This window comes from Podarcis liolepis, assembly GCF_965112155.1.
Source record: "Podarcis liolepis genome assembly, chromosome: 9".
Classification (NCBI taxonomy): domain Eukaryota; kingdom Metazoa; phylum Chordata; class Lepidosauria; order Squamata; family Lacertidae; genus Podarcis; species Podarcis liolepis.
Genome location: NC_139564.1, coordinates 14,579,516 through 14,597,221, shown reverse-complemented (window position 1 = coordinate 14,597,221; position 17,706 = coordinate 14,579,516). Strand labels below are relative to the sequence as shown.

Sequence of the window (17,706 nt, the reverse complement as noted above, 5' to 3'; positions counted from 1 at the left end):
CTATTTCTCAGCCTTACCTATCTCACAGGGTTGTTTTGAGGATAAAATGGGGAAGAAAAGAACCACCTGAAGCTCATTGGAAGAAAGAGCAGTATATAAACATAATAAATAATAATAAAAATAATAAATTACACTGGATGGCTGCAGGACGTCAGACAAGGGACATTCTCCTCCCTATTTGGAGGTACCATGGATTGAACTTGAGACCGACTGCATGCAAGTCAGATGCTCTGCCAGTGGCGTAGCGTGGGTTGTCAGCACCCGGGGCAAGGCAAGTAATTTGCGCCCCCTAACCCGTGGATTTGCGCCCCCTAACCGGTGGATTTGCGCCCCCTAACCCTAACCCCCAGATGTTGCGCCCGGTGCGGCCGGGCCCCCCTGCACCCCCCACGCTACGCCACTGTGCTCTGCCACTGAGGCATGCGGTTCCCCAAATTGCGAGTAAAAATCAGTAGCCACATTTCCACTGACTGAGCACAGTTCCATAGTTTAGTCATGTACACACACCAAATGTAGAGCTCAGCCCCATCATCCTAAGGTACAGTGGTATCTCGGGTTACAGGCGGTTCAGGTTACAGAGTCCGCTAAACCAGAAATAGTACCTCAGGTTAAGAACTTTGCTTCAGGATGAGAATAGAAATTGTACAGTGGCAGCAAGAGGCCCCATTAGCTAAAGTGGTACCTCAGGTTAAGAAGAGTTTCAGGTTAAGAACAGACCTCCGGAACGAATTATGTACATAACCAGAGGTACCACTATAGTTCAGTTTTCACTTCTATTGAAACTTCCCAAACCTAAATGTGAACCAAAAGGCAGCTATCCTTAAACTTTTCACCCTTTTACGAAATGGCAGTGTTGTTACTGAACAAACAAAAACCCAACTGTGTGCAAAAAAAAGGGACGTTGGGGAAAATGGTCACAAAGATGTATACACCAGGGAAAATAATGAAGAAATATGCATTCTGTTAGTGGAAATTGCTTGCAAAACTGCATATATTAGGAGGAATGCACACAGAAATGTCCATGCAGACATTTTCATGGGGAATCCAAAGGTGAAACTGGAATTGACAAATCTTTCCACCCACAAGGCAATGAGGCATGTTGCGCCATGAAGTTGCTTTGTGGTGTGGTTCCTCCTTAGCTCCCACCTACACAGGCGCTGTGGAGCCAAGATACCTGAAGGGCATGAGAAAAACGAAAGATACTTCCAAGGATGAACGCAGCAGCAGCAACAGCAGCAGCTGGTACTGCCATCACAACTATCTCTGTACCACAATTTTAATGCAAACTTATGATTAGATAAAACTGCCATATACTGTCAGACCACCAAGCCCAGGCATGGAAAACTGGTAGATCTCCCAATGTTTTCCCTATTTTGCATTTTATTTTTAAATTTGTATCCTGCCCTTCCTCCTAAAGGAGCCCAGGGCAACAACCAACAGCAACGTCTTAGGAACAATTCCAGTACAGAAGGGAGACTGGGAAAGATCTCTGCTTAAAAGGCTTGCTGAAAGAGGAAGAACTTCAGCTGGCACCAAGAGAGAGAGAGACAGAGAAGAGATAGAACCTGTCTAATGTTCAAGAGGAGGGAATTCCAAGGGGCAGGTGCCACAACACTAAAGGCCCCTTTCCAACACTGTGCAGAACAGATCTCCTGATAAGACAGCATCTGCAGGAGGCAATGGGGGTTCTACTTAGCTTTCATAGTCCATTACTGGTCATGTTTTTCTGCCCCATCAGACCTGCCTTGGTAGTGGAATGCAGAGTGGAACCTCTGCAGCTGATGGCCAAGTTCTTGTGGGAGGAGGCGGTCCTTTGAATATCCTAGTCCCAAACCCTTTGAGCCTTTGTAGATGGTACCGTATTGGCCTGAATATAAGCCGCACCCGAATATAAGCCGCACCTTTAAAATTGGAGGGGGGGAATACCCCAATATAAGCCGCTCCCTTCCTTACTGCTCCTGGCTGCATACTGGGCAGGGGGGAGCCACGCTGTGCTGCCAGTGGCCTTTATTCTACCTTGCTCTCCCCCTTCCCAGCCTTGGGAGAGAGGATGGGGGACTATGCATGGGGTGTGGGGCGGGCACAGCTTTGCCGTGCTCCTGGTGCTGTTTGCCCCGCGCTCCTGGCTGCGTACCGTAAGGTCGCGAATATAAGTTGCACTTTAACTTTTCGCAGTTGGAATTTGGGGGGAAAGTGTGGCTTATATTTGGGCCAATACGGTAATAATAAGCACCATGAATTGCATCTGGAGAAATGAATTAGAAACCAGATTGGTGTGATACTGTAAGAAAAACATATACAGTGGACCCTCAGGTTGCGAACGTTATCTGTGCGGGATGCACATTCGCAACCTGCAGCGTTCACAACTCGTGTCTGCATGTCTGCACATGCACGGGTTGCAATTCAGCATTCTGCGCATGCGCAAAGCACAATTTAGCACTTCTGCGCATGTGCAACCGCCGAAACCTGGAAGTAACCCATTCTGGTACTTCCAGTTTCGGCAGTCGGTAACCCGAAAAAACACAACCTGAAGCGGCTGTAACCCGAGGTATGACTGTACCAGAAAGTATTCCGGCCACAGCATTTTGCACCACCTGTGCATTTTTAGGGTTTTTTTTATCTAAGACATTCTTCCCAAACCTTGGGTCCCCAGATGTTGCTGGACTCCAGCTTCTTTCACCCCGCCCCCAACAAGTCTGGCCAATGGTCAGGAACGTTGGGAATTGTAATCCAGAAACATCTGGGGAGTCAGGTGTGGGGAAGGCTATTCTAACATGTGTATCTTGCCCTTCCTCTGTAATGACATAGACCCCTCTCCCAAATGCAGAGAGTTATATTTCTAAAATTATCAGATTTGGGATATGTTTTCCCAAAGCAAAAAAACCCCAACTCTTTCATGCAGAGACAGTGTGAATGACAGAGAACTGAACAGGGGTCTGAGGCCGGAAGGGCAGGGGCGAGCTATGGTCCTCCAGATGTTGTGGGACTGGCTGGGTCTGATGGGACTTGGATTCCAACAACATCTGGAGAGCCACAGGTTACTCAAATCTGCTTTAAGGCTTGGTCATCAAGTCTGGCAACACTCTGAAAATATCTGAGTCTTTTGGAAAAACACACACATTTGTGAGAAACATCTGAAAACCACATTAGACAAGCTCCGATTGTGATGGATGGAAAAAATAAAAATACCCACCAAATAACGAAGCAATAAATTGGGGAAAAAATTATAAAAAAGGAAGGAAAAAAGGAGTCTCCATAGCAATTTTAACTACAGGAATAAATGCTCCAGACTTGATGAATTTTTAATACAGCAATGTTGACAGATATAGAATTCAAAGGATGCTCAGATAATGAAGTTGGGGGAAGTGTCATCAAGTCTCTCCTTTAGAATACCCAAATATTTAGCTCATCCGACTGAAGATACTGTCCAGAGAGCAGTCATTCAACTATCTGTCAGGGTCCATCTCTCAATAAAGGGAAATATGAAAGGGAGAAGGAAGTAGAGCAGGTTTTGTTGGGGTGCAAGGATTCTTGCACAGAGGGGCATCACATACCTATGACATTTTCAAAGCCTTTTCCCCCAGTAGGTCATATTAGGGGGCTCATGTGACTCACCTCCATGTGTTGAAAGGTGTGGATGAGGTTGAAAAGCCACGAGGAGAAGCTCAGTGCCCCCACCACTGCATACCACTGCCCCACACAAACACCCACCTGCTCAAGCTACATCAGAACAGGGTCCCTCCTCATGTACATGACTAGAGCTCCCCTGTATCAGTAGACAAGTAGAATGCCTCTTGGCATAGCTTTGGCATGCAGGAATCAAGGTAGCAAGGTGGCGATGTGGAAGAAGGCGGGCTTTGCCTGTGCAACCCTGTACTTCTTTCAATGTGTGGAGTGGATTGGGGGGGACACACCCTTTTTAATCACACTGTTGTTATGCAAAAATAGTGAAATACACTCAGAGTCGAGAGTGGATTTCATGCTCTTTACTCGGCTCATAGTGGTGAGGAGGAATGGAAGTTCCCCCAGAATGTCTGCTTTATATACATTATTTACACAATGGGCCCCACGTGATTGGCTAATTCTGGGGTTCTCCTGTAGGCCAATCAGGTTGCGGATTCACTTCCACCTGGAGCTGGATTGGGTGGCTCCTGTGGACCAATCAGACTGCTGCATTCTGAATCCTATTGTTCTAGGACTAATCAGACTGCTGCATTTTGGATCCTATTCAATTCAGTACATAACACATAGTGAAGGTACGTAGACAGTCTTACCTCTTATATACTGCATCAATCACCTGATCTCTGTAGGAGAAGACCCCAAAACAGAATGGCGACGCAGCTATCTTCATGATGCCACGGCCTTCATCCAGAATGATGGGCACCTCAAGGACTGAGGATGGGTCCATGCCTGCAAAAGACAAAAGAAGTTTCCAGTTTCAACAGTCCCCCATCTAGGAACATAAACATCTTCCCCATACCGAGTTAGACCATTGCTCCATCTGTCTCAGTATTGTCTACACTGACTTGCAGTAGCACTCCAGGGTTTTGTACAAGGGGTATCCCCCCCGATATGCCAGGAATTGGACTGGTCCCTTCTGCATTCACATCAGGTTCTCACGCAAAGTGGCCCTCTCTGCTAAGGAACAGAGTGCCTGGCAATGTCCTCAGGGAGATATAGGGCACCTCCGGATGATGAGGCACTCTCCAAAGCCACTGCAATCTCCGTGCTATGTCAGAGAGAGAATATTAAGACACAATCCATTGATGGCATTCTACTCCAGTGAGATTGTGTGCTACTGGCCCCAAATGTTGAAGGGTTGCAGTTAATTGGGCACTTACATTATGGTTACCAGATTTTTTTCCAATGAATCTGGGGACACTTTACTTATTTATTTTGAAGCTGAGTAGCAACAGGGATTCAGTAGTGGGGATGGTGAGGCAAAAGACCCTGGGCCCAAGCACACATGCATATTGTATAAAGGTGCAAAGCCCTTCTTTCACACCTTAAAAAAACTGGGCAATGGCGTGCCACCCGCAAATGACTCCCGTGCCTCCCTGGATCTCCTTCCTGCTTCCCCCTTTGTTTTGACAGATCAGGGGAGGCTCAGGAATCACAGGCAGGCGGCTGTTGCCCAGGAGGGGCCAGCCTGATAGTGCAGTTGGCTCTGGCTGGCTTCAGGAGCTGCTCGCTGCTGTGGCGCAGAAAAAATGATGGGTGCCACGGCAGCGGGCAGCGAGCAGCTCCTGAAGCCAGCCAGAGCCAACTGCGCTACCAGGCTGGCTCCGGGCTGCTGAGGCTGCCGCTGCCACGTTTCCCAGGGACAGATTTGCAAATCTGAGGACATTCCAGGGACGGAATTTGTCCAGGGACAGATTTGCAAATCTGGGGATTGTCCCCAGGAACCGGGGACATCCGTTAACCCTAACTTACACTCATCTGTGGTGGGAGCAATGGCATCAGAACAGGGAGGCCGGGGGCGGTGTGCCCCAGGTTCCATGTCTGCGGGGGTGACAAGAAGTCACCCTGCGGGGGCTCACAGTTGTGCAACCAGCCATTGTGCCGCCACAGCCACATGTGGAGGATCCTCCATTTGCGGCTGCAGCCACGAGCAGAGGATTCCGGCATCGTCCATATGGCGCTGGAGCAGTGGTGCCGGCAAACCGCTATGTACAGCGCATGTGTGGTGTCGCTACGTACAGCGCATGCGTCATATTTAGCGATGCCGCACATGCGCCCTACATAGCAACACCCGCCCCAGGTGTCACAACGCCTTCCTTCGCCCCTGGGTGGAAGTGTCTGCAGATAGTTGCTGCCAGGCCTGTGGTAATAGAGAAGCAATAGGACTCCTACTGTTGACCTCTAGCACCATAGTAAATGTTGGACAATTGCCACTGCAGGTAAACTTACACATGAAATCCATGCCAACAAAGGACAAGCAAGACAGGATGCCTTTTATTTATCTTCCACACTGAAAAGACTGACCATGCAAGGACCCTTCCAGCCCAGTCTGGAAACAAATAATTAAAGATTCAATAATTAATGGTTCGAGCGTTTGGAGAATCGTCACCATTTAATGTTATTTATGATGCATCAAGTCCCTCCATCTGACAAATATGATAATGGTGATTGCCTTCTCCCATATTAGACCCATAATGAGAGAGAATATTATGCCAGCTCAGCTGTAACACTGTTGTGGTTCCCAAGCCCTTCATGTGGCCTGGAGTTTAATTTGTTTGTTGCAGGTGGTGAGGAGGAGCTCCTCAAAGAGTAGGGCTCAAGCAAATAAGGAGGCCCAAGTATTTGCAAAGACACGGAACTCATGCTTTAGAAAGAGGTCAAGTCAGGAAGGTTAAGCCCAATGCAAAAATATAATTGCTCCATCTGGTAATTGCTGGTGCAACTCTGTTGCAATTCAGAGACATAAAGGCTATCGTAAGACAGTCTCTGGAGAAGTGGATTTATCTATTAAGTTTATATCTGACCTCCAGTATATCTCAGGGAGCTCCCCTTCCCCTCATTTTACCTTCCCAACAATCCTAGGAGGTAGGATAGACCAAGTCAGAGGCAATGATTTTCGCATCTTCCCCCTACGCTTGAGGAGCTCTCCTCAGTTCTCCATCCAAGTTGCAGCACCTGCTGCCTTTCCTACTGGGTTGAAGCCACCAACTCTTCAGTATTCCCAACTTTGGACTTGCTGCAACCTGCCCCTGAACCCTATCTCCTAAAGCACAGCCCAAGTGCCAAATATTTCCATATTAACAGCAATTGGGGATGAAGCGCACACATCTTCGAAAACCACATCTGTTCACAAGAGCTGGAAAATGTGCATCGACCAGATCATTGGACTTAAATGGAAGCCATTGCTCAAATTAATACTGGCAGTTTCCCATGCTTCATGCTGCATTAACCAGATTCACAAGTTTTCGTCTTTTAAAAAGCGCACAGATTAGCATGATTTGTATAAGCAACCTTCAGCACAGGGCACTTCTGTGAGGAACTGCCTAACTCAGCGATATCAGGTCAAAACAAAGAAAGTTCACCTTGTGACGTATTTTCAAAATTGCAAACACAAAATTTAAAACCGCATAGTTCCATCTTCTAACCAACATCGAAGAACAAAACTCCCCCATTATATAAAATTCCCCCATCCCAAAATAACAGAAGCAGCAACCACAGTAAGCAACATTAAAACCATCGCCTGTAAAGAGGATATTCCTTCTAAATCTATAAAACAGCACTGCTGCTAAATTAATAAAACTATTAAATACCACTGAAAATTACTGAAAAGCCTGGGGGGGGGAAGAAGAAGAAGAAGGAGGAGGAGGAGGAGGAGGAGGAGGAGGAGGAGGAGGAGGAGGAGGAGGAGTTTGGATTTGATATCCCGCTTTATCACTACCCGAAGGAGTCTTAAAGCGGCTAACATTCTCCTTTCCCTTCCTCCCCCACAACAAACACTCTGTGAGGTGAGTGGGGCTGAGAGACTTCAGAGAAGTGTGACTAGCCCAAGGTCACCCAGCAGCTGCATGTGGAGGAGCGGAGACGCGAACCCGGTTCCCCAGATTACAAGCTCTTAACCACTACACCACACTGGGAGAGAGAAAGAATTTTACACAACTGTTGTATGCACAACAGAGGAATTTTCAAACATGCTTTGCTTTCACTGTAGGCAAAATGTCAACAAGAAAGCATATTTTGGGGGCCCCTCCCCAAAACAAGAACCACCAGGGTAACTTATCACTTGCCGCAAGTTTATTTGCAGCACTGAGACACATGCTAGCTGGCGTTTCTGGAGTTAAAAATATTTGCTATATCTAAAAAGAATATCCATCACACAGTTACTGAGCACTAAAATTTATGCTGCGGCTGCTATTAGCTTTGCATATACTTTACAACCAGATAAAATCACATTGGTTTCTTTCCCTTCCCTCGCTCGCTAGTTCAGCAAATCTTTATAAAATATGCCATGCCCGAGAATAATATGGCTATCCAGCTTCTTCCGTTAATCTTTCGCTAATTTCCATTCTTTCAATATATCTCAAAATAGCTTCCTTGATTTGTTATTCATAGTAGCAGCTATTTGTTCATTTTCTTACAATCCTCCCAGGATACCCGGCCCGTTTCTCTCAATGCCATGACCGCACTGTAGATATTCCACCGCTAAGCAGGATTTCATTATTATAGGAGGATTTGAGGGGCAACGTGACATGAAGGTGAAGTTTGTACCACTTTAACTGTACACAGCAGTTTCATCTTGGCTCTGCCGTCTTCTAGTACAGTCCTAGACGTACCTACTCTATGGTTCTCTGACCACAGGTTTCCCATTCCTGGTCTAGCCAAAAGGGGACTGGCAGAAGCAGGAAGTGAGAAGAGTGCTGTGGTGCTCAGGTCCTGTTTGCAGGCTTCCCATTCTTGGACTTCCATGAGCAGAGCCATTTTGGACTCACAGCTGCCCATGGAGGCACAGGTCAACTCTGTGTCCAAGGCAGCTGTCTACCAGTTCCACCTGGTATGCAGGCTGAGACCCTACCTGCCCCCGGACTGTCTCACCAGAGTGGTGCATGCTCTAGTTATCTCCCACTTGGACTACTGCAATGCACTCTACATGCGGCTACCTTTGAATTAATCCAGAATGTGGAAGCTAGACTGGTGACTGGGAGCAGCCAAGACCATACAACGCCGGTCCTGAAAAACCTACATTGGCTCCCAGTACATTTCTGAGCACAATTCAAAGTGTTGGCACTGACCTTTAAAGCCCTAAACGGCCTCAGCCCAGTATACCTGAAGGAGCGTCTCCACCCCCATCGTTCAACCCGGACACTGAGGTCCCGCTCTGAGGGCCTTCTGGCAGTTTCCTCACTGTGAGATGTGAGGTTACAGGGAAGCAGGCAGAGGGCCTTCTTGGTAGTGGCACCCGCCCTGTGGAACGCCCTCCCATCAGATGTCAAGGAAATCAACAACAACAACAACCTGACTTTTAGAAGGCATCTGAAGTCAGCCCTGTTTAGGGAAGTTTTTAATGGTTGATCTTTTTATGTTCTGTTGGGATCCGCCCAGAGTGGCTGGGGAAACCCAGCCAGATGGGCGGGCTATAAATAATAAATTATAATTACCCAGCCCTCTTTTTCATTTGCACGAACAGCCATGACCACGGGGATGTTCAGTTCACAGCTTTTATTAGGGGATTAAGTGTTATATAGCACACGCCACCAGCCACCCATCAAAATGCGAGAGATGCATCTCCCTGAGCCTTAAAGCAACCTCCCTGGATTAATGTTTCAGGCAGCTGCCCCTACCCAGGAGTCAGCTGGCAGTTCCACTCACAAGCACTTTGGTAGCCATAAATATAGCCCAGCAGTTCCTTGGGTGGAAGCTTTAACTTAGCCTTTCCTGGTGCTAGCATACTGTAAGATAGAACATCCTGCTCTTGCCTTCCAGGACTGCCCCAAGCCCAGGAGGGTTGAAGGAGAGGAATCTAGCCAACAAGGATTTGTGGCAATGCTTACCCACCTTCTGGGACTTGTGTGTGGGGGGGGAGTCCTTTCTTCAGCCTCCTTCTGAGCAAGTTCCCATCTGGGGGGCAGCTAAGTATCCTCTGCAGCCGTACACCAAGTCCTGCCACCAGCTAGTCACTCCAGCCTTCTCCAAGTGTTTTCCCCCATTTGCCAGTTTCTCCCTGCTTGCCAGACACACCTCTTCTGAATTATATGGAGTCCTGAAGCTCAATGGTCTTCAGCTGGGTCTCGTTCCAGCCAGGTCTTGTTCCAGCTGTTTCTTATCAAGGAGTGCCACAGGGAGGGAAGTTAGCAAGCCCTGTTGATTCTGCCTCCAAGTCAGGTTATTCTGCTCTGTTTTTAGTTGTCCTCCATTTATTCATGATGCTCTATTGTTTTGCTTCAGGATCATTTTCATCAGCCCAGGGGCCATGTTCTTCCATGGACAACCTTCTGGGGGCCAGTGATTACAGAATCATAGAATTGTAGAGTTGGAAGGATCATCTACATAGCTGTCAACGTTTCCCTTTTTTTAAGGGAAATTCCCTTATTCCGAATAGGATTCCTCACAAGAAAAGGGAAAAGTTGACAGCTATGGTCATCTAGTCCAACCCCCTGCAATCCAGGAATCACACACACACACACACACACACACACACACACACACACACACACACACTTTTCCATCCTCCATCCAGGCAAGCAAAAAGCATTATTATGGTTCAGCAACAAGGCAAAAGTACTTAAGGAAGATCCAGAGAAAGGCTGGTGTCCTGGGAGAGGGCATAACCCAGGGAACAGTCCCAAGGGCCTGATATGGAGATTGGGGGGCCACAATCAATCCTCAGACCCGAGACTCCCCAACTTTGTTTTATTCTATTGTTCTGATGTGAGGAGTCAAGACTTGCTTTGTATCAGCTGAGGCTCCACACCACAAACACATCAATTGCAACCTAATATCCTCAGAATAAAGCTGTACGGAAACATTGATTTCTTATATTTCATCCCATGGGAGATCAATTTGATATGTGAAATCGATTTAAATTAACTTGTACTTTTCCTGCAGATTAATCAAGGTGTGTTTAAAAAAAACAAAACACGTTCAGTAAATGGGTGGTATTAATGCTAGTCCTACTCAGAGTAGACCCACTGAAGTTAATGTACATGACTAACTTAGGTTTGTAAACTTTAAGTAGGATTTAGCCGAATGCAACCCAAAGTCTTTAAACATTGCCAACACTCTTGGAGCTCAACTAGACATGACAACTGGAAATCCATGACTGAAGTTCCCAGTGCTTTAAATTTTTAATTTTTTTTTTTTTAAGATTAATAGCAGCTGAGGCTCCTAACAGGAATTTGGAATAGGGGTAACTTATGCCAGGGTATGTGGGTGGCGCTGTGGGTTAAACCACAGAGCCTAGGACTTGCTGATTAGAAGGTTGGCGGTTCGAATCCCCATGACGGGGTAAGCTCCCGTTGCTCGGTCCCTGCTCCTGCTAACCTAGCAGTTCGAAAACACATCAAAGTGCAAGTAGATAAATAGGTACCGCTCCGGCGGGAAGATAAACGGCGTTTCCGTGTGCTGCTCCAGTTCACCAGAAGCGGCTTAGTCATGCTGGCCACATGACCCGGAAGCTGTACGCTGGCTCCCTCGGCCAATAAAGCGAGATGAGCGCCGCAACCGCAAAGTCGTCCACGACTGGACCTAATGGTCAGGGGTCCCTATACCTTATGCCAAGGTAAGTTACACTGACTTCCTATGGTTAAGATTGCTCCGTTAGTTAAGCAAACTTTTGTATACGAAGGCCATACAAACGAGGAATCCTATAGATGTCAGTCATTATTACAGCTTAGCTTTATTTTTCCAAGCCAGATATACAACCAGTGGCAGACTTTGGGCTTTAACATTTCAGAGGCGATGCCAAAATTCGCCTACCCCCTCGCCTCTCACCTTCCATTTTCCCGTCATTGCTACAGCACCCCCTTCAGCAACCCTCTGAGGCAGAGTGGGTGCGGGTGAACTGGTTGCGCTCCCCTAAATCTGCCTCTGTATAAAAACTACAGTTTTTGCCTAAAACAAATTCCATATTATAATGGATAATTAAAATTCATGCATAACCTTTGGCTGCCATTCATTTAAATAATAATAATCAAAAAAAATCAGCATTATTACAGGAAGAGAGTGCTTTGATTTTAGAGTAGATTTTATCTACATAATAGAAAATTAGTACTTTAATAAAAGCGTGGACGTCTCAATTGGGTCAGAAAAGGGGTCGTCTATTCATTCTACACTTTCATATGTGGAAGATGATGTCATTATCAAGTCCATACTCCAACACACTAAGCTATTCAGTGGGTCCATGTTGAATAACATGAGAGGGGAACAAGGAACTTTTGAGGGACCAGAAATAATTCAAGATCACACTGTGGGGGCGTTATGTATTGCCGCTATCAGAGATATCGTATAATCAATGGCATATATCAGAACTCAAATCCACAACAGGCCTTGATCTGTTGCCTGAAGGATGTCAGGGAAGGTGGCAGCCTTTGTCGGGATTCACAGAATGCTGTGTAAGATAGTAAGTCTGCAGGCTTGAGTTTGCTAGTTGATGCAACAGGCTGATGCAATACTTTCTATGGAGGTGCTGGGTCAGAATGACTCAGTAGTAATGTGCTGACAGTTGATTGGCTGTCATCGGTTTAAAAGGGAAACCTGTCCAGCAGTAATGGTAGTGTAGAAGAGTGTGGTCAGAGAGAAAGTCTTCCTATTTGCCTTAAGGTGCAGCCAGGTACTCTGTCTGACTGTATGAACTGCTTCTGTAGATATTGGTATATACAGTGGTACCTCGGGTTACATACGCTTCAGGTTACAGGCTCTGCTAACCCAGAAATAGTGCTTTAGGTTAAGAACTTTGCTTTAGGATGAGAACAGAAATCGTGCTCTGGCGGCACAGCGGCAGTGGGAGGCACCATTAGCTAAAGTGGTACTTCAGGTTAAGAACAGTTTCAGGTTTAGAACGGACCTCCGGAACGAATTAAGTACTTAACCCGAGGTACCACTGTATATAGCTCACAATAAATAATACTTCACTGAAGAACCTGGGACTCTGAGCATTTCTGCTAAAGCGCCGCAAAGAATTCGCGACAGCCTTGACCCAAGATGCCTCTTTATACTAATTGCCAAATTGGGTCAGGTGATTCTCTATAACTTATTAATTTTTTAAGCTTGATGGTCTGTGCAACCAGAAGATCTGATTCACACACTACTTTGTGACAGGGGCATTCAATGCTAGCACTGCTCAGAAGAGACCCATTGATGTTAATAATTGATTTCAACTTTTTAATGCAGTTTTTACTGCATGTTTATGTACTTTCATTGTAAACCGCTCTGGATTTATTTTAAAAAAACTAATAGCAGTATATAAATATTTTTGTACAGTTGTACCTCAGAAGTCGAACGTAATCTGTTCGGGAAGTCCGTTCGACTTCCAAAACGTTCAGAAACTAAGACGTGGCTTCCGATTGGCTGCAGGAACCTCCTGCAGCCAATCGGAAGCTGCAGAAGCCATGTCGGACGTTCAGGTTCTGAAAGAACATTCACAAACCAGAACACTCACTTCAGGGCTTGCACCATTTGGGAGCCAAAACGTTTGACTCGCAAGGCGTTTGACTTCTGAGGTACGACTGTAGATAAATAAAATGGGCATGTTTAAGTTTGCTTCATTGATCTTAATGGGTCTACACTGAGTAGGACTTAGCTGAAGGTAACTCACGATTAAGTTAAATTTTGCAGTCATTATTTCCTTTGAAAGCAAGAGTTGAATAGTGGATGCCCAAATCAGGAAGCCAACTGTTGCCAGTAGCCGATGGCATGGTGAGAGAGGAGCCATTCACCTGGCGTTTGATTGTTTTGAATTGCGGTGCTTACCAGGACGTAGAGGGGAAGAAGCAGCGAGGTCGTTGGGGTGCAAATGCCCTGGCAGGAACTCTGGGTGGGTTTAGCTGGTGTGTTCGCACCACGCCAACCTTGCCCATTGCCTCTCCCTCCTGGTAAGCAGAAGTAATGCAACCAACCAGAGGTCCATATAAATAGCCACCACACAAAAGCAACATCCCACTGTCCACCTTGCCATTGAGTAATATGCAAGCCATTGTCAGAAAGAATGAAAGAGAAGTTGTTGCTCAATTCTGCAGGTCATCTTGCAGGTCACCTTGATGCTGTGCAGTAATGGCATTGAGAGGATATCATGAAAGGAAAGTTGCACAAAAACGCCTTCCTGATCTAGTTACCAGTTTTTAGAGACTTGCCACGTAACTAAAAGAGGGACACTCGTTGCACAAATAATCTCCGACCGTCTCCCTGCCAGATCTCATCTCTGAAAAAATGATTGCATTACCAGTCGATGCATGCTACAAATAATATGAAGATGATCTGAATAAGAGATGGACATGTTTAAGTAAAACATTCACCTAAGTGAATTTTCCTCTCTCTATTATTCTTGGAACATTATTCTTCCACTAAATGATTGACAGGTAAGCTGTTTGCCAGTGAAGCAAATTTTGCGAGGGGCAGAGGAGGAAAGAGGGTGGGAAGTTGGTGTAGCAGCACTATCATCATCATCATCATCATCATTATCACCATCATTTATAAATTCAATATGTATCTTCCACATTTCTTTGGCAATGCACTTTCCAATCTAATATTTATTATGATCACGGATCAGCCAGAACAATGGACTTTAAAACACAACAGTAATGCATAAAGACAGAGGTGACTAACCTCAGATGTTGCTGAATGAGATGCAGCTCCCATCAATCCCGGGGAACATAACTCAGTGACCAGAGATGATGGAAGGTGTTGTTCAGCAACATGTGGAAGACCACAGGTTCCCCTATCCCTGTACTAGGATGACAGCAGCAATAAAATCCTTCAGAGTCACAGAGTTGGAAGGGACCACAAAGGTCGTCTGTTCAAACCATCTGCAATGCAGGCGGTTCTTTTGCCCAACCTGGGGCTTGAAGAACCCACATCCCTGAGATTAACAGCCTCATGCTCTGCCAATTAAGCTATCCCAGAGATTTCTTTCCGGTTGACATCATCTTCCTGGGGCTTGTGGGTAGGGCTTTAAACGGTCGAGAATGATTGAGGTGAGCATCAGGAGCAAGAGGAAAACATTAGTGTGGCCATTTGGTGGGATTACAGTGGTACCTCAGGTTACATACGCTTCAGATTACATACGCTTCAGGCTACAGACTCCGCTAACCCAGAAATGGTGCTTCAGGTTAAGAACTTTGCTTCAGGATGAGAACAGAAATCGTGTTCCGGCGGCGCGACAGCAGCAGGAAGCCCCATCAGGTAAAGTGGTGCTTCAGGTTAAGAACAGTTTCAGGTTAAGAACGGACCTCCGGAACGAATTAAGTACTTAACCCAAGGTACCACTGTATAAGAAATAATTTCAACTGGTACACACCTGACTCCCCCAGATGGTGTGCCTTTGCTCAAGGAAAGAGGTTTGTGAGAGCACGGTCAAGAAGCTGTCCTGGAAATGGTTGTCCAAAACAGTAATGAAGGCACAGCAGTAGCTGATGACTCTCCGGGTGATGAGAAGAGACATGCAAATATTGGATCCCTTGAAAAGTGGGTGGAAAAGTAAACGGCTGGGGGGGAACCAGAGCACTAAAGAGCAATCACGGCTTTGTGGACCTGCATTCCTCCTAAACGCTACAGCAACACCCTCTGGCAAAACAAATATTTTAAGAGGGGAAGGGCTAGCAGGAATGCTGCTTATTGCTTCAAGATACATATGAAGTGGTGGAGGTCACAGCTAACATCTGTTTAAACTTGACCTTTGCAGCTTTGAAGCCTGGGCTGGCTCTAGAGCAGGGCCAGCCAATGGGGTGCCCTCCAGATGCCGTGGAACTACAACTCCCATCAGCCCCAGCCAGCACGGCCAATGGTCAGGGATGATCAGAGTTGTAGTCCAGCAATGTCTGGAGGGTTACAGTGTGGTTACATTGGCTAACCCTGCTGCAGAGAGTGCAAGGCCAGGCATATGGGGGGGGGGCGTCCCTCATTTCTGGCAAAGAGACCATGCCCCCCCCCAAGCAACACTGCCCCCAACTGCATGGAGATGGGAATGCGCAAGAGTGTCTCTTTTTTCCAGCTGACATGTTTAACTGCGTAAGACATTCAACCTCACATTTATAGAAACAGAACTGGCTGGAGAGAAATGCATCTTGGGATACTGCCGGGGAGACAGGCAGGCAGGCCTCCAGCTGGCTCCAGCCACTGGGCGGCAGCCGGGCAATCACCGGTCTCCCTTGGAACAGCATCAAACAGCGACACGAGCCTCAGATATGTTTAGAGACATGTGCACGCTCTATCAGCAGAGTGAATAATTCTTCTCACAAAGGAAGAGGCCGGCAGAGCCATGTGTACAGCATTTTATTCAGCATAGTTCAGGAACAAAGGAAAACATGTCTGCTTCCCTTCGTCTCCAGCAAAACAGCTAAAAGCAAAAGCAATATACAAACGGAAGTTCCCAGCAAGTGCTGGAAGTAAACAGGCATGTGACACACAACAGTCATGCCTGTTCCCTTTTAAGGTGGAACGGAACTATATCCCAACAGTGATATGGGGAGCTGAGAGGGAAAGGGGAGGGGATACTGTGAAATCAGGTGGAAGAGACTTTCCCCAAAACAGAAGATGTCACCTCCACCTCCCTCCTTCCATGTTCTGCCCTACCTCACACCAAAGCCCACCCTATTCAGAGGGTCCCACCATAGGAGCCAACTCCTAGGGGCTGAGGTCCCTTCAGCCACCCCAGTAAAATATTTGAGGGGGCCCAGTGTCCCCCAAAGTTGATGGGCATTGCCATTCAAATGGTGTGCATGTCCCATGTCTTGTCATTGATTATTGGGGGGGGGGGGATATTTTATTCAAGTTGGCATCTCTGGTTCCCACATTCCTTGAAGGAGTCTTTTCAGGGAACTGCAGGGCAGTGAAGGGAACAGAGAAATCAGCTTCCCCCTAACCCTGTTTTCTGCACATTCAAACCATCGTGTCTTTTTACTACGATGCCCTGAAATGTTCATCTTGCCTTGTCCCACAGAGAGGTGCTCCTTGATTCAGATACCCTGCCAATTGTTTCCCTTAAATAGACTTTCCCGTTTTTCACAGCCTTCACACGTTTGACTTGGCAACAACAAAATGGGCTGTTTTCCTCTTCTTCTTCTTCTTCTTCTTCTTCTTCTTCTTCTTCTTCTTCTTCTTCTTCTTCTTCTTCCTTTCCCCTAGCTCAAAAGTGAAAAAAACAAGCACCTGAATAACTTGTCCCAACAGCTGTTTGGGGCTGTTTACCTTTCCACAATGCAATTTTGAATAATTACTGTAATCCCTCTGAATTCTTCATATTGTCTCATCTCGCCGCAGACAGACAATTTTAATTCATCTAAGGAGTGCAGGGGGCTTAATACAGAGAGGACACAAAGATGATTTTATGTATATAAAAAATTAACAGAAAATAAAAAGGGGAAACCGTCAAAGGTGGATGCTGAGCTCTAGTTAAAAATCAAATGTATATTGTCTGAAGACAGCTATTCAGCAGCCACCATCTTCAACTCTGATCGACAACAGATTGCATCTGGCTGTCTCAAATATAACCTGTGCCCTCTGCACAAAACACAGTAGACACATTGTGTAAACATGCACCTCTCTGCTCCAGAATACTGTCTTTTCATCCCATAATCACAGAGTAAGACTGCCAGCTGGGTTTTTCTTGAAATGTACTTGGGAATTATCCTTGGGCTGAAATCTTGTGCATGTTTACTTGGCAGCATGCTTTACGAATGTCAGGTGAACTTATTAAAAAAACACAGATTGGACTTTGCTGCAGGATTCATTAGATATATATATATATGGGTAGTGCTCAGGGACTTCTCTGCTGTCATAATGAACATTGCAATAAGGATTTCCCATGTGCTTCTGGAGCACTTCTGTAATGGAAAATAACAAGTCCTCATCGACCGCAGGACTTTTGATTACATCCTTTTCATATATTCCAGCTAAAAACCCCGAAATTCATTTTTTTGGGTACCAACAAATTTTATAAAGATGATTTGTATGATCTGGCAAAAGCTAAGCACTTTTAAAGCACATCTATTTCAGCTTTCGGCCGAAATTGTGTACTGCTCACATACTGTTTCTGAAACT

The 17,706-nt window shown here is 46.1% G+C and overlaps 1 protein-coding gene across 1 annotated transcript in view; it reads right to left on the bottom strand.

The window, feature by feature from the left end:
• Positions 1–17,706, bottom strand: part of ARHGAP24 (Rho GTPase activating protein 24) — a 408,313-nt gene that overhangs the window by 373,816 nt on the left and 16,791 nt on the right. Inside the window, exon 2 of the mRNA XM_083458713.1 lies at positions 4,275–4,410. Within this exon, the coding sequence (XP_083314839.1) occupies positions 4,275–4,290 (16 nt within the window). The 5' untranslated portion in view covers positions 4,291–4,410. The remainder of the gene's footprint in view (positions 1–4,274; positions 4,411–17,706) is intronic.